General features: G+C 41.1%; 1 protein-coding gene across 17 annotated transcripts in view; it reads left to right on the forward strand.

Annotated features, from left to right (window-relative positions):
- MAGI1 (membrane associated guanylate kinase, WW and PDZ domain containing 1) overlaps positions 1-23,515 on the forward strand; it is a 578,678-nt gene that overhangs the window by 550,159 nt on the left and 5,004 nt on the right. For 5 of the 17 annotated variants that reach the window (XM_031470689.2, XM_031470693.2, XM_031470690.2 and 2 more), the window contains 8 exons: positions 1,255-1,346; positions 3,149-3,341; positions 6,089-6,382; positions 9,370-9,573; positions 17,163-17,256; positions 17,391-17,451; positions 18,419-18,562; positions 20,738-20,876. In XM_031470689.2, coding sequence (XP_031326549.1) covers positions 1,255-1,346; positions 3,149-3,341; positions 6,089-6,382; positions 9,370-9,573; positions 17,163-17,256; positions 17,391-17,451; positions 18,419-18,562; positions 20,738-20,876 — 1,221 coding nt within the window. Of the gene's footprint in view, positions 1-1,254; positions 1,347-3,148; positions 3,342-6,088; positions 6,383-9,369; positions 9,574-17,162; positions 17,257-17,390; positions 17,452-18,418; positions 18,563-20,737; positions 20,877-22,927; positions 23,017-23,515 lie in introns of all 17 variants that reach the window. The other 12 variants (XM_031470691.2, XM_064496333.1, XM_064496337.1 and 9 more) reach the window with 5 other exon arrangements.

Genomic DNA, 23,515 nt, shown 5'->3' on the forward strand with positions numbered 1-23,515 from the left:
CTGAAAAGGGAACATCTCTCGGCAGCTTGAAATCTAAACAACCAGTTTCTTCTTCCCTGTCCCACTGTACAAAATCAGAGAAGATGGGAATTAAATTCTTAGGCCAATATGGTCCTTCAGCCTCAAAGCCAATGAATTAAATAAACCTAGAAAGTCTGCAGAACAGCATTTGAAAAATCTCCTTTAGGATTCATGGTCGCTAAATTATATTTTTTCCCCTTAAATAAAAGATTTGTCATTTTACAGATGATAAAATGCACTTGTTATACATTAAAATATTAAGTAAGAATTAAGTGGAAATAACCCTTTTTTAGTTCCCTTAGTTAAGTAACAGAGTGGTATATAGAACAATTTCATGTACAGTAAGCATGTTCTTATGGAAATTACTTTTCTGTAAAAAAAAATGAGATTTTCATTTTAAAGCTCTGGACTATCACAGGGCTTTTAAAGTAAAAAAATATCATGTTGTTGGGTAATAAATTAATACTTAAAATGTTGAAACATTAGAGGCACATTGTGGAGTAAGGCACTCATATTAACAATGAAATATAGTTCCCTGACATAGAACAATTTTGTTGTCACCGTTGATCTTAAGGATATGGAAGGCTGGATATTTTTTGGTAATAGTAGTGAAAGAGGAAATTTTGTAAATTTGGAAATCTTAAGATGTTTGAGAGTAATAAAATGATCTAACAAGTCATATTATTAGCTTTGCTAGTCTTCATTACTTTTAAAGCAAAAAGTGATTTTTTTTTTTTAATGGAAAACACTCATTACCTCAAGCTGTTTTCTTTCATCTCCTAGTTGATGACATCAGGTACTTAACAGGTCTTCTGATCCTCGGAGCAGCCTCCACTCCAAAGGTCACTCTGACTTAGGCTGCACTCCTTCCTCGGGCACAGGCACCCACCGTGTGCCGAGCGTGATGACGTGAATTTATTTAATTCCCCTCGTAACAATACCAGGGAGAGTGGTGAGTGCTGACTTCAGCCTTAGTTAGGGATAATGGCTTGGGTTTGATTAGGAGTTATCAAACAGTGACTAGTCCTTTGAAAAAAACTTCAGGCTCAATGACTGGTCCTACTGTTTCCTTTTGCCCAGCGTCCTCTGTTACTTCGCCTGTCCAGATTATCTGTGTTGGAAAGCTTTCGTCTGCACAAGCACCATCAGTACTGGTGCTGTAACTGTGTCCACCTTAGGGCTCTGATTCCTTTTATCAGAGGAATAATCTCTCTTCCTCTCCCCTCTCTGCAGTTCCAGATTACCAAGAACAGGACATCTTCCTCTGGAGAAAAGAGACTGGATTTGGATTTAGGATTCTCGGTGGAAATGAACCAGGGGAACCTGTGAGTCGTCTTTTGTCTACCTGTCACCCCGCCTCCCACCCCCAGTGCTATTTTTTAAGACTTCAAAGCAAATTGGCAGTAGGGACAGATCGCCAAAATTTTGAGTCCAGCTAGGTGCACCCCTGACTGTTTCATCTCAGGCAGTGGGGGTTATTCTTTGGATTTTGTGAAGCTCTTTTTGCCTTGAAGAAGAAGGAAAGTTGGTGTTTGTGCTTGTGGAAAGCGGCAGCTGTGGCATCTGAAGCTCCCCATCAAAGGAAAGGAAACCTAAAAGCAATATAGGGATAGACATCAACTGAGAGAACAATGGCCCGATCCTCCTGGCCAGTTCTGTTCAATCTGCCAGCAGGTAGTTTGGCTTTGTATACGGAGTAGCTAGTGTATAGAGAGCACTTATCAAGCATTACGAGAGATTTGAGAAAGTAGGACCACCAACTTTACAAAATTAGAGAAAGAACCCTGAACAAGGGTTAGGAGATATTTAACCTCACCAGGGCTCATCTTTAGGATCAATTGAATAGAACATCACAGGATTCATTTGGAAGGGGAAAAGAGAACTAAAGTTAAGTATTGTTCATTTCTTCATCACAATTAAATAGCTATTACTTATTGAGTGCTTACTATGTGCCGGATGCTATGCTAGAGGCTTCTAACATACAGTCTTCTCCTTTATCCGTCAAATCCATGAATTTACCCGCACTTTTCAAATCCTCAAATAAAGACCCAGAAACATTGATGAACTTGCCTGGGATCACAGAGTTAGTAAATGAAGGGGCTGGAAAGGGTGTGATTCCAGAGTCCATATTCTTAACCACTCTTGTTTTATTTATTTTTTTTTTTTCTTAGCCACTCTTGTGTTGAAGTTCTTTGTCAACAGTAAATGCCACATAAAGATTGTTATAGCATTATTATCTAGTGAGAAGGCAAGCAAAGCACAAATATTTTAGCCAAAGTTGAGTGAGTGATTAATGTAACAGCAAGACACTGACTAGAAAAATCTGTTCTGCATACAGCTGTTACAGACTACAGAAATGGGGATGTCAAACCAGACTTTGCCTGATTTATCCCTTCATTTAACAGTATTTATTGTGCATTCCCTACTGCTAGGCACACACTAGCCTTTAAAGAATAGTTGTATTACTACTATATTTAGCATAGGAGGGTTCTCAGGTAGACAGAAAAGGAAAAAAATGTTTTGCCATTTAAGGGAGTAAAATGATTAATTTCTACAAAAAGGGGGGAAAAGTCATCACCAAACCATCAGTAGATGTTAAGGAACCAAACAAGAAAAAAAAATTTTTTTTTCACCATTTAAGAATTGTTGTAGCACCTAGCACAGCACCTGGTATCCAGTGGGTGCTCAATCAGTGTTTGTGTCATGGCTTGCAGACACGAGTGAATGAACTGAATTGCTCTTACAAATGTTCAGGCCATCATTTGGTGCAGGGCAAACCTTGTTTTACTGCGCTTTGCAGAGAATACTTTTCTTTTGTTTAAGAATTGAGGTTTTGTGGCAACCCTGCATTGTCCGAGGATGCGTAGCAATTTTTAACAATAAAGTATTTTTTAATTAAGGTGTGCACTTCTTTAAAGACAATGCTATTGCACACTTCATAGACTACAGTATAGTGTAAACATAGCTTTTATAGGTACTGGGAAACCAGAACGTGCACGATACTCGCTTTGTGATGGTATTTGCTCTATTGTGGTGGTCTGAAACCAAACCCGCAATGTCTCTGAGGTCCGCCTGTAATAGTAAATCAAAAGGTCTATGTTTCATCCATCATCCAATTACTCAACAGATTTATATCGGTCACATCGTACCACTGGGTGCTGCTGATACCGACGGCCGCCTGAGGTCTGGGGATGAATTAATCTGTGTGGATGGGACACCAGTAATTGGAAAATCACACCAGCTTGTGGTCCAGCTTATGCAACAAGCCGCCAAGCAAGGCCACGTCAATCTCACGGTGCGGCGTAAAGTGGTGTTTGCGGGTATGTTTTTCATTCATTCCTTTAGACAGTGCCTTGTCACTGGATTCATAGAAAAGGCCCCTTCCTGTGTCTGCCTCCTCAAGCATCTCTTTTAGCAAATGTGATTAAGCTCAGAATTTCCAGATGGTTTGCTTCCCTCAAACCCTGCACAACTACTGTCATTCGAAAGTACTTTAATGTGCTATCCCTGTCTGTTCAGCACAGGCTTGTAGAAGAAGGCTCGTTGAATATACGTTACCTTCCCCCATCCCCTTTCCCACTAGAACTTAGTTACTCTCTTCATTTAATGGGAATTCTCAACAAAATAGGTCATTTAGGACAGTCAGGAGCCTTGTAGCTTCAAGTTAAAAGGTCAAAATTCAGTTTGTGCTGCAAAATAAGCTCATTAAAAAGCTACTCTGTTGTTGACAGTCATATGAATTAAAGCGAGATTTTAATTTTTTAATTTTTCTCTATATGGAAGTTGTAGAGCTGGCCAGTTCTACGTCATCTGTGCTTCCTTCCTCCTGCAAGCTTCGAAGTACTCGAGTTCTCAAAATACTGCATACCTTTCAGGCCCAACTCAAATATAGCCTTCTCTGTGAAACCCTCAGAAGTTCCCTCCTTCCTCCCACTGCCTTCAGATTTCAGCATCCTCTTCTTGCCATTCTTGGGAATCACAGTTGACTTCTCTGTGATTCTGCCATTTTGAGACAGTTCACTGTGTGAGTGTCTGTCCTTTCCGTTCATTCACCAGCTTTGTCAGCAGCCCCCACACCCAGTTATTCAGGACAGAATGCAGAATGCAGGAGAGACAGATCTTGGGTTGTATCAGTTGAATTATTGAAGAAATATGCCATGAAATACTATGAATTCTTCATAGTTTTAATATTAGTGAAACAACTACATATGAGATAAAATCACCTGGCAACTTGTTTTAAAAACAAAAAGTTAGTAGAGCTCATTTAAGTGGTATATAATTAATTACAGAATTAAGATATCAGATTTCTTGCGTGACAGTCCTACCTACTGCAGCCACGGGAAACACTGTTAATCAGTTATGTCCCTAGAGCTCATCGATGGCCTCAGAATCTTAACATTGAATTCCATGCAACCAACAGCAGTCAGAAATGGCTTTTGAGATGAGATGAAAACTTTTTGACTCTACTGGCCCAAATAAAAATAGGAGATATATGTGATATTTGTTGGTTTCACATTTATTTTTACAATGTTAAATGTTGAGGATTTTTAGTTCTGGGTCAAAGGCATGTTAAATCTTTGAAGAGACATAAGGCTAAGTGAAATAAGCCATTCACAGAAGGACAGTATTACAGTCTTCCATTTATATGAGGTACCTAGAGTAGTCAAATTGATAGAAAGCAGAATGGTGGTTGCCAGGGTCTGGGGGAGGGGAAAATGGTTAGTTGCTATTTACTAGATACAGATTTTCAGTTCTGGAAGAGGAAGAAGTTCTGGAGATGGGTGGTGGTGATGAGTAACAGCAATATTTCTGTACTTAATGCCATTGAACTATTTACCTAAAATGGTTAAAATAACAATGTTCCATATATTTCACTACAATATAAACTAAATCTATGAAAGGAGACACTTTGGGGAATAAATGTAGTAGTTCTATCCAAAACCCAAATATGCATTTTGCTTTTGGCATGAAATTTAAGTAAGTTGATACCACCTACTACTGTGGCTGTTTAGGAGTGCCCTACCTTGTCACTTGACAAAGGAGAAAAACTGGAATTTGCTGAAATGAATTCTGAGGGAGGCTAATGCATCCAGATGTGTGATCAGAGTAGATAATTGACATCTGGAAGCTGGGAAGAGGTGCTAAGTATACCTCTGGCTGGCATTGCCAGGAATCCCACAGTCTGGAAAATCTTAATGGTACTGTCAACTTACAGTCTCTCCCCTGACGGAAAAGGCAGAAGCAGAACTGTTTGGAGAGCTGAACAGAAATGGGACTTGAGGGTCATGACAGTTTGAGTGCAGCAAAGGGCGTGTCTCTGAGGCACAGATGGTGGCGTCACCTACACTTCCTTCTTGATGGGTCTTTTTTGTTTATTTGTTTCATGGAAGTATAGTTGCTGTACAACACACTGTAAGTTATGGGTGTACAGTACAGTGATTGACCATCTTTAAAGGTTATGCTCCGTTTATAGTTATAAAATATTGGTTATATTCCCCATGCTGTACAATACGTCCCTGTAGCTTATTTTATATCTACTAGTTGTACCTGTTACCCCTCTACCCCCATATTGCTTCTCTCCCCCACTGATAACCATTAGTTCTGTGTGTCTGCTTCTTTTTTTTGTTATATTCACTAGTTTGTTGTATTTTTGAGATTCTACGTGTACGTGATATCATACGGTATCTGTCGTTCTGACTCATTCCACTTAGCATAACGTGGATAGGTTGTTTTTTGATTCGTGCTCCAGGAAACATTTCAGAGTGGGCCGATTTTGCTGCAAACTTGAGTCTGAATGCAGGTGTTGATACACAGTAGGCAGTGAATGGAACAGAATTTGGTGTCCGTTTGTGTTTTGCCATGGGGTGGATGTCAGTAGATCCTGAGTGGTAAATACTTATCGGGAGAAGAGGTTTGAAACTGCTCTCGGTTCCGTGGGGCCAGAGGCTGTCTCGCCTGTTCATCGCTTGCTTACCTGCGCGTGGGGGATGGGTGGGGGGAGGAAGACGGGGGCGCAGGGCGCGTGGCCGGCCAAGGCGGGTCACCGAGAGGAGCATCTCTTGCACAGCCCCCAAAACAGAGAACGAGGTGCCCTCGCCGGCCTCGTCCCACCACAGTAGCACTCAGCCGGCCTCGCTCACCGAGGAGAAGCGCACCCCGCAGGGCAGCCAGAACTCCCTGAACACGGTGAGCTCGGGCAGCGGCAGCACCAGCGGCATCGGCAGCGGCGGCGGCGGCGGCAGCGGCGTGGTGAGCACCGTGGTGCAGCCGTACGACGTGGAGATCCGGCGCGGGGAGAACGAGGGCTTCGGCTTTGTCATCGTGTCGTCGGTGAGCAGGCCCGAGGCCGGCACGACTTTCGGTGAGTGCGGCCGCTTCTTTCTGTGCGTTGCTTTCCTGCGATGCCCGGGAGGGTCCCAGGGCCAGTGAAGGACGGCCACTGTCTCATTATCAGAAATGCTTTTCGCTTTAGGGAATTCAAGTCTTAACTGGGGATGGAGTGTATTTCGATAGCTTTTCCCCTCCTGAAGGTTGGGACTTTTTTTTTTTTAAACCCTTCAGCTTGCACTCTGAATGTGTGTTCACAGGCAGAACACCTCAGGCGTAGGTGAAGTATGCAAAGCAGCCCCTCAACGGTATAGAGCGGGAAAAATTCTTGCCAGAGAAAGCCCTGTGCCAGGTCCTGAGTAGGAGATCATTTATAGCAGTAGCCTCAGAAGGTATAAGAGTTTTTAGAAGCCCACAGTTGAAAAAATAAATGCCTAGGAGAAAAAAAATAGAGGTGTAGGGAGTAAAAATATACCTGAAGTGCCCTTTCCACCTTATCTGTGTCCTTTCTCTACTCTCTCCCCATCTGAAATGTTTACGTTTTAATTTTTAAATGATATGTTTGCTGTTGCCTGGTTAAGAATGTAATTAAAATCCAAGTTAAGAGCCATTTGTCTTCACTGCCCTTGAATTCTAGAAGGGGTGATTATCCTGTCTCATCCAGAAGTTGGGGGCTTCAGCAGAGTATGGGGAACCATAGTTGTCCCGCCTCTGCTGGGGGTTAACGCTGCTGGGTGCACTAGCCAAGGTAAAATAGGAAGCCAGGTGATTCCAGGAACTAGGAATCTATGCATCTATTTCCTTTTAGAATGGAATGAACTCTCAAAATGATCCATCTTCTTCATTAAATAAAAAATCATTTGTCATTTTCCCCAAGCACATTTATTAATTAACATGGAATATGACTGGCGGACAGGGAAGGGCTGGACAGGCTTTGAAATTTAATCTAGCTCTGTCTTGAAATGACTTGTCCACATGGAACCTGAGGACCAGTGGTCACTTGCCAGCTAACATCTGCTAAGTGCTCCATCCCATTTGCTTCCTGCTCCAGTAGAACTTCACTTGCCTCCTTTAGTCTTGGTATATTGCTTCCTATTAAAGCCGTCTCCCCCGAGGTGTGTTCATTAGAGGCAGTGAGTCAAGCCAGGTCTATGCATGTGTGGCTGCGGTAACAAACACCCCATTACTAACCGTGTTTTTCTGAGCTATATTAATAACGTTATCATAGCATGTTGTGGGTGGGTGACTTGACCTCAAGGCAGGGTTTGGGGGGCTTGTTTTTAAGTTAATTTTAAAATATTGATTTCTGCTTAATTTAAAAATAAAAAAGGCAGAGAAGGGAAAAGAAAACACAAGTTAGTTTCTTTTGAGGTACAATTTGCACTCTGATGTTCTCAGGATTTTTGACTTCTCAGTGTCACTTTCTAGAATGAACTAGATGTTTCAGACGGGAGGCTATGCTTTATTTAACAAATATTTAATGTCTTCAATTCCAATTTGATCTTTGATTGTTCTCCTCCAACTCTTATAATGAACAAATTAAACTTTCCTTAATACCTTGCACAAGACTTCTGTTCTGAGCTATACAGAGCTTCCCTCCTACTTGCCGTATGCTACCTTTCCCATGGGTAGGCTAGACTTAATCAAGACCTTGAATTCCATCCAGTAGGAAGGCTTCCCCCTGCACCTGCTTCTTGCCATTCCAAAAGACTGTTTAACTTCCTTTTTGAAAAAATTCTTTGACTTTGATCTTACATCCAGTAATACAGACTCAGGCAAATATTCAAAGGAACTGTAGCTCATTTTCCCACACATTTTATCCTTAAGCACTAAATTATGATGGAAGAGCCTGCTAAGTTAGTTTCAACATCTCCTATGTTAATTTTGTTACCCTTTCCCAAAGGTGGCTCGACTGTATTACTCTCTTTACAGTCCCCAGAAAGACAAACTCTCAGTTAGTGAATATGCACAAGAAACTTTGAAACACAGTATATGATTATCTGGAAACCCTATGTCAGGCCTGCAAGCCAGCTTTCCACCTCTCTTCTTAAAGTTATCCACACTCTTCGTTGTGACACGAAATGTCTTAGAGCGCATGGTCAACCTTCAAATGTGCGTTCCTGATTTACCCTCTCGTAGCTTGTGTAGGAACTGATCAGGAGAAAGGAAGTGTTTAAAGAAGAGGGTTGAGGAATGATCTGAACCTAGCTTTGGTTCCCTGTCCTCAGCCTGAGTAGGTACCAGATTTTCTTACTCCTTTGAGGGGATTTTTGTGACCAAGGAGGAGGACGTCAGAGCTAATGGGCCATTTGGGCCCTTCTCTGAAAGCCCACGACACAGACTGATGGAGCAGAGGTCATTAAAGGAAAAATAGGTGTCAACGTTGGGTGCCTTCTTGGCTCATCTCATAATTATGCCCTTTTTCTAAAGCTTTCATCATTCTGGCTAGAAATTCAGAAAGTCTGTTTGTCCATCAGGTGTTTTCAGTTTGAATTTTCGGTGCTAGCAGACTCGTATGCCTCACCAGACACCCGGTGATTATTTTTTCTAAATGGAGAAAGAACAAAACATTGGCAGAAACTTAAGCAACAGCTAGCAAAAAAATGAAGTGATGTGAGCGCAGGATGGATAAAAAAACCTCCCTCCCAGCTCTGGGTTTCACATTCGCAGTCTCAAAATAAGCCCACAGCAAGTTATTTTGGGGCTTTTGAGAATCTTTGAAGTTGCCAAAGATCCCCAAATTGGCCATTAATGTAAGGAGGGAAGCTGGGGTTTTCCCCACGGTTTGAATCAGGAAAGGACGGGAATGATGAGCTATCATTTCAGGGCAGTAACTTCTTACAGAGACGCCCTGAACTTTGCCAATGTTTTGACCCTCGGCACAGAGTTCTCCTTAAATAACATTTGCTTAATGCTTTAATTAATTAACACTTAACCTTCTCTTTCCCTTTTCAACCCTTTTTCTCCTCCCTTCACTCTATTCCCACGTAACTCAAAAAAAATTAAAACTCAATATCAAAGCAGGCAATGCATGTGTGGCTATGCCTCACAAAATAGGTCGGATTATTGAGGGGAGCCCTGCTGACCGATGTGGCAAGCTGAAAGTAGGAGACCGGATCTTGGCGGTAAATGGCTGTTCCATCACCAACAAGTCCCATTCCGACATTGTCAACCTAATCAAGGAAGCGGGAAACACAGTTACCCTTCGCATCATTCCCGGGGATGGTAAAGTATACCTATTGTCTCTCTCTCTGTCTCTCTCTCTTTATGGCATTAGTTTCATGAATAGTGAATAGTGTTGACTTAGAGGCAGCCTTATCCATCCCTAACTGAACATGCCCATCAAACAAACGTGAGCCACTGTTACTAAACCTTACCTCGCCCTCTTGACTTAATCCTCTAGCCCTGGGACCCTGTCTTGCTGCAGAGAGTCTTAAATTTTCCCCAGTTTATTTTGGTTTTGGTGCCCTTGTCTTTCAAATGACAGACTAGTTTGAATACAGGTGGTGAAGCTTCCCTGATACCTGGAAATTATTAATGATGTTTTAAAAACAATTACTAAAACTTAAGTGTATATAATATGACAGCACAAAACTTATATAATGACAATACAGAACCAATGCTATGGTAGTTTTTGTTTGTTTGTTTGTTTGCTTGTTTTGTTTTGTTTTCAGAATAAGTAGATATATTCAAGTGTTTTACTTAATGAGAGAGTCTTAGGATTTGTGTCTGCTTAGTTTGTCCCTAATGTTTTGCATGTGGATAAAGAAAGAAAAAAAAAACTCAGTATTTTTGATAGATTGTATCTACTTTAAAATAAGCATGTTCTTGTTTGTTTGTTTGATTAAATTCAGATATTTGGTTCTTATATACCAGTGGCAATTCTGCCCTCCAAGGGACATTTGACATTGTCTGGAGTGGGTGCTAATGGCATGTAGTGAGTAGAGGCCAGTACACATCCTTTAGTACACAGGCTAGCTCCCCCCACCCCTCAAATTAAAAAGTTATCTAACAAAATATATCAATAGTCATTATTCGTATTAATTAAAAATGAAGTTAATATACTAATGTCACTAAGTATAGATCCTTCAGAGAATTAAGTCCTAAATATTGTCTTCCTTCTAAGCAGACTTTGCCCTTGGGAAGAAAGTGATACTTGTCCGAGAATGTTTCAGGGTCTTTTTTTTTTTTTCATTCTTCCTATGTAGGTTATAAAATAAAATGTATATGTTAAAAACTAGTGTGTTTTTCTAAAGAGGAAAATGTGGTTTGTGGAGATAGTGTGATAAAAATTCTATGCCATTGATCTGTAAAATAAGATAATCAAAGATGTTATCTGAAATTAATTCACAGATGAACAGTTACTAATTGTTAGAAAATGAGCTTTATTAGTTTAAAATTTGAGTGATACAGACTGTGCCTTCCAGAAAAAGTCAATCCAAAACCAAACAAAAAATATTTAAAAATTGTTCATTCCAAGAACAGAGAAGTTTCTCTGTGCCAAAAATATCCCATACCAAATGTGGAAGGAAAAAATAGCTTCTTGAATGATGGTCTATTTCAGCCTGCCTCAGAGGCATGGTTAGTAATTTACCATCTGGTCTGGAGTCCACTCTACCAATTCACCACTCTGGGAAGCTATTACAATTTAGAAGAGTGATCACAAGATGATCGAACATAGGTTCCTAATGGAAAAGATGAAGGAAGCCAGAAAAATTCATTGACAAATGGTTGAGAGAGCCTAACGTAATATATAAATTGAGATACATTCATCTGCATGCTGTGGCGAGATTTCAAAAAACTAATTCAAAAGAATTGGACACAGGAATTGACTTGCTGGGTCTATGTTAAGTCAGTCTTAATGTGAGAATGAGAATTTCCAAAAAGGAAGGAAGGGAAGAAAGAACTCCTTGAGAGAAGGGCTTAGAAAAAGGGTTCACAGTCAGGAAAGACATAAATACGCAGAAGTAACTTATACAACTGTGCATATATTTGTTGACTTAATTCAATGTTGTGCAATCGAAAATATTTTTTGGAAAATCTGAACATGCAAAAATATAAAGCAGGCTAGACTATGCAATAACAATTGTCAATAAAAAGACATTTTTTAAGCTTCAGTACTTGAAATATGTTAGAAGAAAGTAAACATTAAAGTTGATACAGCGTAGTTAAGGATTGGTTTGCTGCTGAGGATGTGATTTTTATCCCAAGATATTTCAGGAATTCATTGCCATTGTAATAAAACTCTTTATCAATTATCTTGTAATTTTCAAAGTCCAGGTGAAGGGCATCAAGTCTGGCAGATGGTGGATTTGTGATTCTCATCTTTCAACTGGGGCCCAAAATTGCCAACTTGGAAATTAGAGTGAAGGCAGACATGTTAGTTTTCTAGAGAGATGTCGCAGCAATCCAGGAGGGTTTTGCAAAAACTTAGGAGAGAGGGACTGACCGTTACATTTTGATGAAGAGGAAATTGTGCTGGATCCACTACCTCTCCATGAAAAAGTGTGTTTGACGTGATAGACTGAAAGGTAAACTGCAGGTGTTCTCTCCATGGTAGGGACCTCTGGTCTCCTTCAGGTCTCTCACTCTAGTATTTAATCAGTCAAATAGACGAGAGACATTTTACTGCATGATCCTCATGGGGAGACTGAAATTCTCCATCAGAGTGGCTTTGGAGCTCTTTGAAATCCATCTTGTCTGGGGTACTGTTCTCAGAAACCCAAGGAGGCACTTCAGAAAGATGCGTTCTGGGTTGTGCAGTGCTTGGAACCCAGTCCAAATCACTGCTTTATCTAACTCATGCTGCCTAATTTTTTTTCTTGTTGTATCACTTCATTCTCCATCTTCACTTCTCTCAGTCTCCAGTTTCCCTCACTCTCCTTCTGCTATTTCTCTCTTACCTTTCTTGCTCTACCAGCCCTCCTCTTACAAAAGCTTTGAAACATGACCCCCTTGGTTTGGCATTATTGTGTTGTTAGAAAGCCTACCTTCAGAATTGCCAGACAGGCCTAGATCAGGGCAGTCCTGACCATCTCTGCTTTTACTACCTTGGGGACAAGGTTGGGAGACAAAGTAGGGGCAGATCTTATTCTCCTCTGAGATATGGCTGAGGGATAGGAAATAGACAGTGACAACACAGAAAGGCCTAAACAGTGGCTCAACATTACTGAATCTTGAAATTCGACAGGTCAAACCACACATGCTTCCTACCACTTGTATAGAAATACCCTCTAAAGTCTGGGGTGGGAGTGAGACTCTAGTCAGACAGGACAGACCCTGACTAAGCCAGGCTAACATGGAATCATAAGTCTGAATGAGGTTCAAGGTACTGAAAATATTTATGAGCTTAAAGATGTATTATTGAAATATGGTCTTAAATTTGTAGTTCACATCTCTCTATTTTAAAGTATTTGCTTGTCAGTGGTAGAGTGTGTGCTTGGCATGCACGAGGTCCTGGGTTCAATCCCCAGTACCTCTGTTAAAAATAAATAAATGAACCTAATCACCCCCCCAATTAAAAAAATAAAATAAAGTATTTGCTCATATAGGAAGTAGGACTTGGAACACAGATACTGCTGTTTCCTTGGCAAGGGCATGAAAGAGTTTAATTATCTTAATAGGAGGCTCTGTGGATATGATAGCTAGCGTATACTCTGTCAGAAAGAACAGGGTTTCAATCATCCATATTTAAAAAGTCTCTCAAGACTCTTCAAATCTTTACAGGATTCAGATTTTCAGATGCTCCCTTCAGAGCATTTATTAAACATGTGTTTATGCATTAAAATATGTATGAAAGGAGTGATTGTCTCCTTTGTCGATTTGCTTGGCCTTGTAATCTGGATTCCGTAAGAGAGGCTGAGGACATGAACATGGGAGCAAGGTTAGAATTGTAATCACTTGTCACAGAGATAAGTTGAAATCCAAGATACACGCTCTTGCCATAGTTAGTGCCCTGATGTAGCACGGCACCGTGGCAGTGCCTGGAGAGCTGGGACATGCTTCTCTTGATGCACAATTGCTAAGGAAAGAGCAGTAATACCCATTTTCATTCCTCTGGGAGAGCTAAAGCAGGTGTAACAACTGTTTAATAGAGGGTAGAGGGCGCTCTGGAATTTATTGCAAAAACAGCCAATCTGTCTGTCCATCTTGGAGTTTGAAAAGTCAGATACATTGACATCCCTTTCTAAAACTGCTGCTGGAGTGCATTCTTATATCAGGCCTTTCTTTTATTATTTTTTTCCTATTATAGGGGACAAAGTTTGCTTTGGGATAGAGATACAGATTTGTGATAATAGGCTTCATCTCTGTATTTTAAAAGCTGGAGAGAATTTTAACGCATACTGTCTTGGTTTAATTCTCAGTGAAGACTTAAAAGTTCATTAAAATAAATATAACTTTATAGATATTAAAAAGCATCCTGGAAATCCAGGGTATACTAAAAATTATTTTAGTGCTTGGAACGTGGCCCATGTAATCTCCAAGTCAAAACCAGGGTGTTTTGTATTTTAATTAATTTGTGATACTGCTTAGTGAAGTTGGTTGTATATGTACATGAAGATAAAAGTGCTTACTTATTTGAAGGGAATGTACCAATTAGCTACGATTTCCTTGAAACTAACACATAATTCCCTTGTAAACGGGATAAAACTGAAAGTTAACCATCAGGCAGGCTCTGGGTTTAATTCCTAGCACCTCCACTTACTCTCTGAATGTCCTTGGACATGTTGCCTACTTCTTCTAAACCTCAGTGTCTCCATCTCTGAAATGGGGGTAATAATTGGACCTGTCATTGGGTTGTGAGGATGAAATGAAATAGTCCATGTGATAATCACATAGCACAGTCCTTGGCACATTGTCTGATTGAGAAATGGTGGTGGTTCATAGATTAAGAAAGACAACCAAAGGAGGAAAATTCAGTGGGCTCGAATAGGCATTTGCAAACTTAGTGTTCATTTTTGAAACACTTCAAGTTAAGCTTCAATCCAAATCAGATTTGCTTACAAATACTCAAAAAATAGCAAAGGAATGATAGGAGGAAAATTAATAAGAGTTCTACTTATACGTGTATTGAGTGATCGTTATACCTCATCAAGTCTTGAAAATGGCAGAAATATTAAAATTGTTTGAGAATAGAATCTGATCTGCCTAGAAAACTCTGGCTACCAAAAGCACCCAAGAACCTAAAGGCAAGCCTCTGCACAATTCAGTAATTATAATCACTTTAATTACAAGGAAACGTTCTTTTTGGTATCCTGATTATGATTTCCCCATGGCCCGAGCAGTCTTCTGATCTCCCAGAGAGTCTCCATAAAATTAATTACAATGAACAATAAGAAGTTTTTCTTCTTTTCTTTTTTTAAAGAACAAATACACATGTTTATGGAACTTCTGGCAAACAGGCTGTAGTCTCTTAGTCCTCTGTACTGACACAGGGGGCGCACTTAGATCCATCACTTTGGTTGCACTAGTTAACTGCAACTAATAATATGCTCTTACCACTGTGCTAACAGTAATAAATCCATGCCACCAAGAAAAAAATATGCTCACCTTTTTTGAGCAGCTTTTATGTGCCAGGCACGAACCCAAATACTTACTTCCCGCATAATCTTTGTGCCCATTTTCTTAGATCTTTCTGTTATCTCACATGGGCGGTTTGGGTCGCAAAGCCCGTCAGTCTGACTGTAGAATCTGACCTCATGACCATGATGCTGAACTGCCTCCCGCCAAGCTTGAAACGCACCACCTGCTCCCCCACCTTAGAGAGTCACAAGGCTCACCGGCGCAGTTGAGGGCCCTGAAGAGTCCACAGGAAAAATAAAACGCAGTCACACAAAAACCTTTCTCTCTGTTTCACCCATATTTCTCACCCTTATTTGACCACAGGTTACTGTTCCCTCAGAATCTAGAGCAATGCTTGATCAAACAGATTTTGTGGGTGACATCGTCCTAAAGCATGAACGAGATTCACGTTGTTGTTCACTTGATCTGGTTCCATTTTCTTACTCATCTTGTGCCTTAGCTGCCAAAATTAAGCTCTAGGGCTAGAATCGAAACTGTTAAAACCATACTGCAACTTTCTCATTTTGCAGAGAGTTTAGATAACTTATACAAGTTCCCACAGTAATAATTACAAAGTAGAAGTAGTCGCAAGGTGAGGGGGTGGTATAGCTCAGTTGGTGAGCACATGCTTAGCATGCACAAGGTCCTGACTTCAATCCCGGTACCAATCCTGGTACCTCCAGTAAAACAATTTTTTTTAAAAAAAGAAAAATAGTAGCAAGGACCATAGCTGCAGTAAGTGTGAATTGAGTGCCTACTGTTATGTCAGGTACTGTGCTAAACCTTTCATATACTTTTATCCAGGAAAATGGAATTATTGTCATCACCCTCTTCTATCAGATGAGGAAAATAAGGCACACAGCTAATGAGGGGGTGGGAAGGGATCTGAACCTGGATTTGAGTCTCCAGCCCATGTTTTTTAACAACTTTGTGTAATGAAGATAGAATAACAGGAAGCCAGCCCCAAGCTGAGTAATAACCTCAGAAATTAAAGGAAGATAGACCACACGTCATCGGAATTGGTGGGATGTCTTGTCACCCAAGACTGCAGTGGAGGGATGTAGTCCAGGTATCCCGGATAGGAATACTTACCATGCACTTCCCATGGGAACTGTGTTGTATGTGGTGGGGAGATGCATGAATTCCACAAACATCAGAGCGCCTACTGTAAACTATAGGACTTCTCAAAAATTCTAGACTTCAGGGCACACTATGAATTAACTGGGCATCTGTAGGCCAGTCTTAGAATTTCACCACCACATTTAGCATTTTCTTGATTAAAAAATTTGTGCTAAGTTCCAAACTGTCAACCTAAAAATAAATATTAAAAGTTTAACTCACTCATAGTTGCTTACTATCTGCCTTAATCATAATGGAGAAATAATTAGTGAAAGAACATATAACCATTACTACGTGGATGATTACATTTTCATATATGCATGTTGGTTTACAGTCTATAGGCATGTTCATGAGTGTTTTCATATCCTGGGTCTCCAAACTGTCAGAGATTAATGAAGTTGTTTATGAATATATTTAGTGGAGAAGAAAGTCAATTTACATAAGAATATAATCATATTCATTACATTAGGATGACTTCCTGATTTATATGACTGAGATTTACAAACTCTGGCTCTAACTAATGAAGTTTTAAAATGAACTTTTCATGAGTGATATTAGATGAGATCTCACGGTAATTTCACATCTTCAGTTGTGCTTCATTTAAAAGCATTGGCAAAAGAAAGTAGATGTTGTGTGCTTTTGTGTATTTAGCAAGATCTTAGCACACTTTTGGTTTTAATATTCACATGAGAAAATCAAGCAGACTCACTCCGTATCGCTGATAAGTTGCAGGGCACATTAGCAGAGACATTTATTATCAGCCTGTAGAATTCTGGGAAATAGTCCTGTTGGGGCCCAGTATTTTGATAGGACTGTCCTTTTTAAGTAGTGGGAGAGGAGTGCGAGGCACCTACCTTGGCTACAATTTTAGAGGACTATTTTCTTAGGCAAACTCTTTATTTCATTTGTGGAGATGTCTGGTTGGGAGGAGGGTAATGAGGGTGTACGTGGCTCACATCATAGAACATCTTAGAATGGTCCTTGGACTCTTGTTTAGAAATTCAAGTCAGAAGTGTTGGAAGTGGTGACAGAGAAGCCAGACGTCATTCAGATGTGGGGCTTGTGCACACCTCCTGATTTGACGATGTCTCCTCTGCAGCCCCTGTTTCACGATGCTCTGTCTCACCCTGCAGAGTCTTCGAATGCCACTTTGCTGACCAATGCGGAGAAGATTGCCACCATCACCACCACACACACCCCTTCTCAGCCAGGGGCCCAGGAGACCAGGTCAGACATGGCTTTGCTTTCTTTTGTTACTTTAAAGGGGAAAAAAGTAACTCCTTGGTTGGACAATACTCCTCCTTGATTCTTTCTCAGTCTCCCCACGGGTTGCTCTTAATTTATTTCTCTCTCTTTGGCAGGAATACCACCAAACCAAAGCCGGAATCTCAGTTTGAGTTCAAAGCACCCCAGGCAACACAGGTGAGGGCCGTTTCTCTTTTTCCCTTGTTTGCTTTTTACATTTCCTTCCAACTTTCTGAAGCTATTTTTACCAGATACCTTTTATAAGGTACCTTCAATTAAAATAAATAACCTTTTGTGAGGGGGATGTACTAAATATGTACTCACATTTGGTGGTCAAGGTAATGACATTTTACTACCTTTGAAAAATATTCCTAGACATCCTTTTCTAGGAAGGGGGGGAGAAAAGCAAAATAAAAAACTATAATTATCTCAAGGATTGGTGATCAGAGAAAGAGCAGAACTACCTGTTCATGGTCTTCACAAAGGCATTTATGTCAAGAGCATGTCTTTTTGTTGAGGTGTTTATTAGACTTGTGAATTTCAGATAAGACCCATAATTCTACCTCCCTGTCCCCCAAGGTGGTAATGGAGGGCACCCAAGTGATAGCAGGCGAAACAAATTTGGAAAATGTTGGGTGATACCGAGTTAAATCAATTCCTTGGTAGCTGGTCTTCTCAGAGCCTTCCCTCACCCACTCCTCATTCTCCTCATCCAGGATGGGAACCACTCTCTGGACGTGTGGAAGTTGTTGGTATCCCAATGATGGGCCCTGCTGGCATTTTGGTGGGGGAGCATTCTTAGGGCATGGGGCAGGGAAGCTGAACACCCAGCAACGTACCTGGTGGTATCCTAATGGAGGATTTTCCTGCTGCAAATGTGAGTCGCAGCCTCACTGATTAAGTTTTAATGTATGCACGTCGGTGTGTATGTGCGCACGTTCCTGCGTGTTTTCACATACTGAAGCTCCGACTCTTAAGCTTAATGGATATTAATAAACAATTGAGAACCATCAAGAAGGGGATAAAGATGGTGCCTTTTTTGTCAAGTGAGCTTAATGGAGAAGAAGAAGAATAATTGGAGGAGATAGAAATGTGTGTGGATTTAAGTTCTCCCAGAATGACTGCACTTAATTTCTTCAAATAGGAGCAAGATTTTTACACTGTGGAACTGGAAAGAGGAGCCAAGGGATTTGGCTTCAGTCTTCGAGGGGGCCGGGAGTATAACATGGACCTCTATGTTCTGCGCTTAGCAGAGGATGGTCCTGCAGAAAGGTGTGGAAAGATGAGGGTGAGTAGATAGAGGAGTCTGGAGTGGATGTAAATAAGTCAGCTGCAGTGACTGCTTACATCTTATGGTTGGAATCTACAGCTTTCAGGACATTCTTAACTGCATGACCCCCACCCTGGCGTGAATGTCTTCCTTGATCATTGGTCGTTGTTACTGGTGAAGTTAGGTGAGCTTTTCCAGTTCTGAGGATGAATGAAGGATTAAAATGACTTATAAACTTATTAAAGTAGATATTTTCTGAATCCCCTTTCCATAATTCATATACTTAATCTCAGGGGACATGCACTTCACAGGAATTCCTGGGAATACCAGCGTTCTTAGAGAGCCAGAAGGCTGGGTAGTTCTGTAGGTGCTGGGTGGAGAGCTCCATTCAGTCTCTATAGTTTGTCACCAGCCGCCTTCCTCTGGCCTCAGCAATAGCAGAGATGCCATTAGCAGAGAGCCAACAACTCCATGGCGTAAATATTCAAAGTTGGCTGATAGTAGTTAAAGCTGCAAATTTTAAATGCACTCATGCCAGAAGTCCATTCTGTTCTGTTCAGATATTTTACATCTCTTACCACGTATGAATATGATGCTCTCCTGGGCAGATCAGATGATTAAAAGAGGAAGAAAACATCTGCTCACTAAAGATACGGAACATAGATGGAGACATACACATAGGGAGCAATTTGCTATGGATTGAAAGAAATAGAGAGTCAGGTCAGGAAAGGAAAAAAGCGAATAAAATTAGTCCTGAGCAGAAAGAGGGGGAAAAGTCACCAAAGGTGGAGAACTTAACACTTGGAACTTAAGACAGAATCTTGAATTTTAAGTTTCTTCAGACTGAATTTTTTAATGAGCTTTCTTCCTTTTTTTTTTTTAAGTTGAGGAAGTAGACCATGAATGTTGTTTTTTAAAAATAGAGAAAAATAGTGCATAGTAAAAATATCATTTCCAGGGTCAAACTATATACCAGTTCCTTATATGCATACACATGCACAATCTGCATATACAAGGGAATATGTACAGTGGTGTACTCCTTTTTTAAAAATTTCAAACACATGGCATATGCTTTTCAATATCTTTACTCACTTAACACGTTGATCACCCACTGTGGATTGGGTGTTAAAAAAGTCTCTGACTGAATGAAATACTGTTAAGATATTTTGTGTGATGTTGTATAATTCACAAGACACGTTGACATGTAGTATTTGATTGGACCTGCTCAGCTTGGTAGGCATGAGTTGTCAGAACCTCCACTTGTACGGATGAGGAAGTGAACACCAAAAAGGCAGAGGACTTGGAAAAGGTCACTCAGCTAAGAAGTGGTGTAGGACTCAGAGCCATTGCTTTAAACTCCAAAGCCAGTGCTTTTTCTCATCTGCCTTCCAGAGTACGTGCTTCATGCGCCCAGTGACCTTGCCTGTCTTCTTCACTCCTTTATCTTCAGTGCCTAGAACAGCAGCTGACACATAGTGAATGCTGCAGTCAGTGTATCAGCCAGGAGTTTAGCCTCATCTCAAAGGCTCGGCTGGGGAAGGTTTTGCCTTGAAGCTCACTTATAGGATTGTTGGCTGGGTTCAGTGCATCCTGGGCTCTTGGCCCAAATCCTTCCTTATTTCTTCATCGTGGATGCTGTAGGACAGCTCCCAGCCTGCATCAGAATGAACAAGTGAGAGAAGAAAAGAGGGCCAGTAAGACAGAAGCTGGCATTATTTTGTAAGCTTATCCTTGAATTGACCTTCAGTCCCATTTACCATACTGTTTGTTAGAAGCAAGTGACTAATTCCAGCGCACACTGAAAGGAAGAGAGATTACACAGGATGTGAGTTCACGGAAGCAGGGACCATGGGGAGCCATTCTAAACGATGTCAGCCACATCTCCCTTCCCTCAAATGTTCATGTTCCCCTCTTCTTTCTTTTTTTCCTTAGCACTTGCACGGCCCAGTAAGCCTGCACTTTTATAAGTTTCCTGTTGTCTTTCCCCCATTAGAATATTGTCTGCATGAGGACAGGGATATGGGGCTTTTTTTTTTTCACTGCTGTCTTCTAAACAATGGAAGATCTTTCTGGAGTTCGTTTCATAAATGGTTGGCGAATGAATTAATGAAAGAATTTCAAATCATAAAGCGCCTCGAGCGCTCGTGGAGCCCTTTTGTGGTCTTCTCACTTTGCTCTCTCTTGCTTTGGCAGATTGGCGATGAAATTTTAGAGATCAATGGCGAGACCACCAAAAACATGAGGCATTCTCGGGCTATAGAACTGATTAAGAACGGTGGCCGCAGAGTGCGTCTGTTTCTGAAGCGGGGAGACGGCTCGGTACCAGAATATGGTGGGTCAAACTATGAAAACATTCCTTCCTTCCCTGGCATGACTCCATGAATTTGTCTCCAGAACTGCAGCAGGAAAGTCTTTTTGTTTCCCCTGTTCACCAGTGTCTTACCAGCCTTTCGCACCATGTGATTATTTGCCTCGCTTGTTGTGAAATCTCTACACATTTCATCCTTTTGCTTGCTTACGTGGACTGGGGCGTGGCCTAAGACAAGATCTCTGTAGCCCCCTTTCTGATAATCAGAGAGAACGTTTTGTCTAGTCCGACCAAGAGCGAAGGAATGTTTGTTTGAACTGTGCCAAACTGTTTCTCAGATCCAATTGTTAGCACAAAAATGACTAAACGCCTTTTACGAAGCAGGAAAGCAGGTTTCCTGAGTGATATATTGAGGCACAATTCTTTTTTTTTTTCCTCTCTCTCTTTTTTGGTTAATTGATGTCTTAATTTAAGAGGCGTGAAATTTGGAGATGATTTGGGGGCCTTGCTCACCTCCTTGATGCTCTGTATACAGTACGTCTGCATCCCCCCTACTGGTCCCTACCCCAAATCAGACCACCTGAGCCCACTACTACAAAACAAACAAAACTGTTGATATATTAGCCATACGTTTTTAGGTGATAGAGGATGAAATAGCTTCCCAGTGCTCATCATGAGGGAAACACGTCACTATACCTTTCCTGTGAGGAAAGCCAGCTTATACATAGAGTTCCTTTGTCATATCCATAGACATAATTTGACTGAACAGCAATGATCTTTACATAGCTTAGTGTTCTGATGGCAAAATATTGTATATTATAATAATTATGTCCTATTTATTTGAGATTCTTGTTTAAAATTTAAAAAAAAAAAAAAAAGCTATGCCCTCGATGTAGGGCTCTTCGTCCCAACCAAAGGTCTACAGAAGTTTCTATAGAAACTGTGATTGAATGACCCCCATATACGTTGGTCCCCTTTATTAGGGATTTATCTGTTATCACCCTCTTTTCCGAAAGTCATTCCGCTCAATTCCCAGTTGCGTTTTGGACTTGATGAGATCATTAATTCAGATGCAGCTCAAGGAGGATGACTTCTTTGAAGGACAGCCTTCCCAGGTGTTGGACATTCCTGCAGGTGCACAATACGAGGGGCCCGAGGTGGGGGATGAGCGGGTAGCAGACGAGGCCCCTTTAAACTTGGCCAACCACAGGGGAGGTATTCTGACGACATGAAGATGCCGCAGCTGTGCATTATACTAAACCTTGACCGTAGGTGTATCTATGCCACTGAAACTGTGTAACGTTGTCTCCCCTTTCTGTCTCCCCTATGCTTCTCTGTTGGATGTGATATTTCATTTGAGAGTCATCGTCAGTAACCTGTGTACCTTCTCAAAACCTCTGTCTGTTGCACTGAGGATGAAAAATCCAACACTAACCACTGTTCTTTGGGCTAAAAATAAAGATCGTTTAAATACACTGTTTTCCAAGAAGGGTGGAACTTGCCAGGGTTGTGCTGCTGTAATGTCACCATGTGTCATTGGGACTCAGTCTCTCTAATTCTATTGATTAGAGTCACAAATGGGTTATAATATGTTCCGTTCCAATATTTTTCTGACTTGATTGGAACCTGCTTCTCTGTGAGGCTATTTTTGTAATGAGTTTTTTGTACTTAATTTAACTGCCGCGATCTTGGGGAGGGAGGGGTGGGGGGAGGGAGGGAACTCTGTTCTTCTGTTGTTTATTGTTAATGCTCTCCTATGCCAGCCTGTCATTGTTCCAGTTGTTTGAAAAACAAAAAAGAAAAAGAAAAAAGGATGCATCCATTGTCTGGGTTCTCGAGTCACCTTATCTGGCTGTCTGAAAGCGTCACGGTTCTGATGTCGGTCTCTGCAGCCTTATTTGAGTGTTGCCTTAGACTGTCTGACTGGACAAATAAACTCTCTTTGCCCTATGTTAACAAATGCAGATTTTTTTTCTTTCCTCTGTGTTATAGGGAATCTAAACGTTCAACTTTTTCTCTTTCTCTCTTTCTCTTTCTCTCTGACTGTTCTTGGTGCTGGGCCCTCCCTTCTACAGCGATGATACCTCCTAATATCGCTGCATGTATGAGAAATGAAAAGCTCGGGGAGGCTTGCTTCTACCTTATGGGCCATAATCAAACTACGGTTTGTAGCTCCATCAATACTAGGTGTTTCTGTGCTGTGGCCTAATTTCCTCATTGCTTCTGCTTTAGCTCTATTTTGATATGTTTGGCATTCATTCTGAGCACCCTGCGTTCTTGGAATTGTAAGTACACCGCTGACCCTGTGCAAGTCTTACTCTCCCTTCTCTTCCAAGTAGGTGTAAGAGACCCCAAGTTAGACGTAGGAGAGTCAGGGAAGCCCCTCCCCTCACCTGGATCTTAAAATGACTTCCTAAGCATTCAGCAGTGCCTACTTAGCATTCAGAAAGAACAAACCTCAGATCACAAAGCTTTCACCTAGAGGGATAGGACTTTGCTAGACAGGAAGAGGAGATTTCCTGCTCAGGCCATGATCTCTTGACAAACGACAGCCCCCAGGCCAGATCTCGTCCACAGCCTGTTTTTATCAGCCACGTTTCATTGGCACACAGCCATGCCCGTTTCTTCTATGTGTTGTCCATGGTTGCTTTTGCCCTATAGTG

This window comes from Camelus dromedarius, chromosome 17 (genome assembly GCF_036321535.1).
Source record: "Camelus dromedarius isolate mCamDro1 chromosome 17, mCamDro1.pat, whole genome shotgun sequence".
Taxonomy (NCBI): Eukaryota; Metazoa; Chordata; class Mammalia; order Artiodactyla; family Camelidae; genus Camelus; species Camelus dromedarius.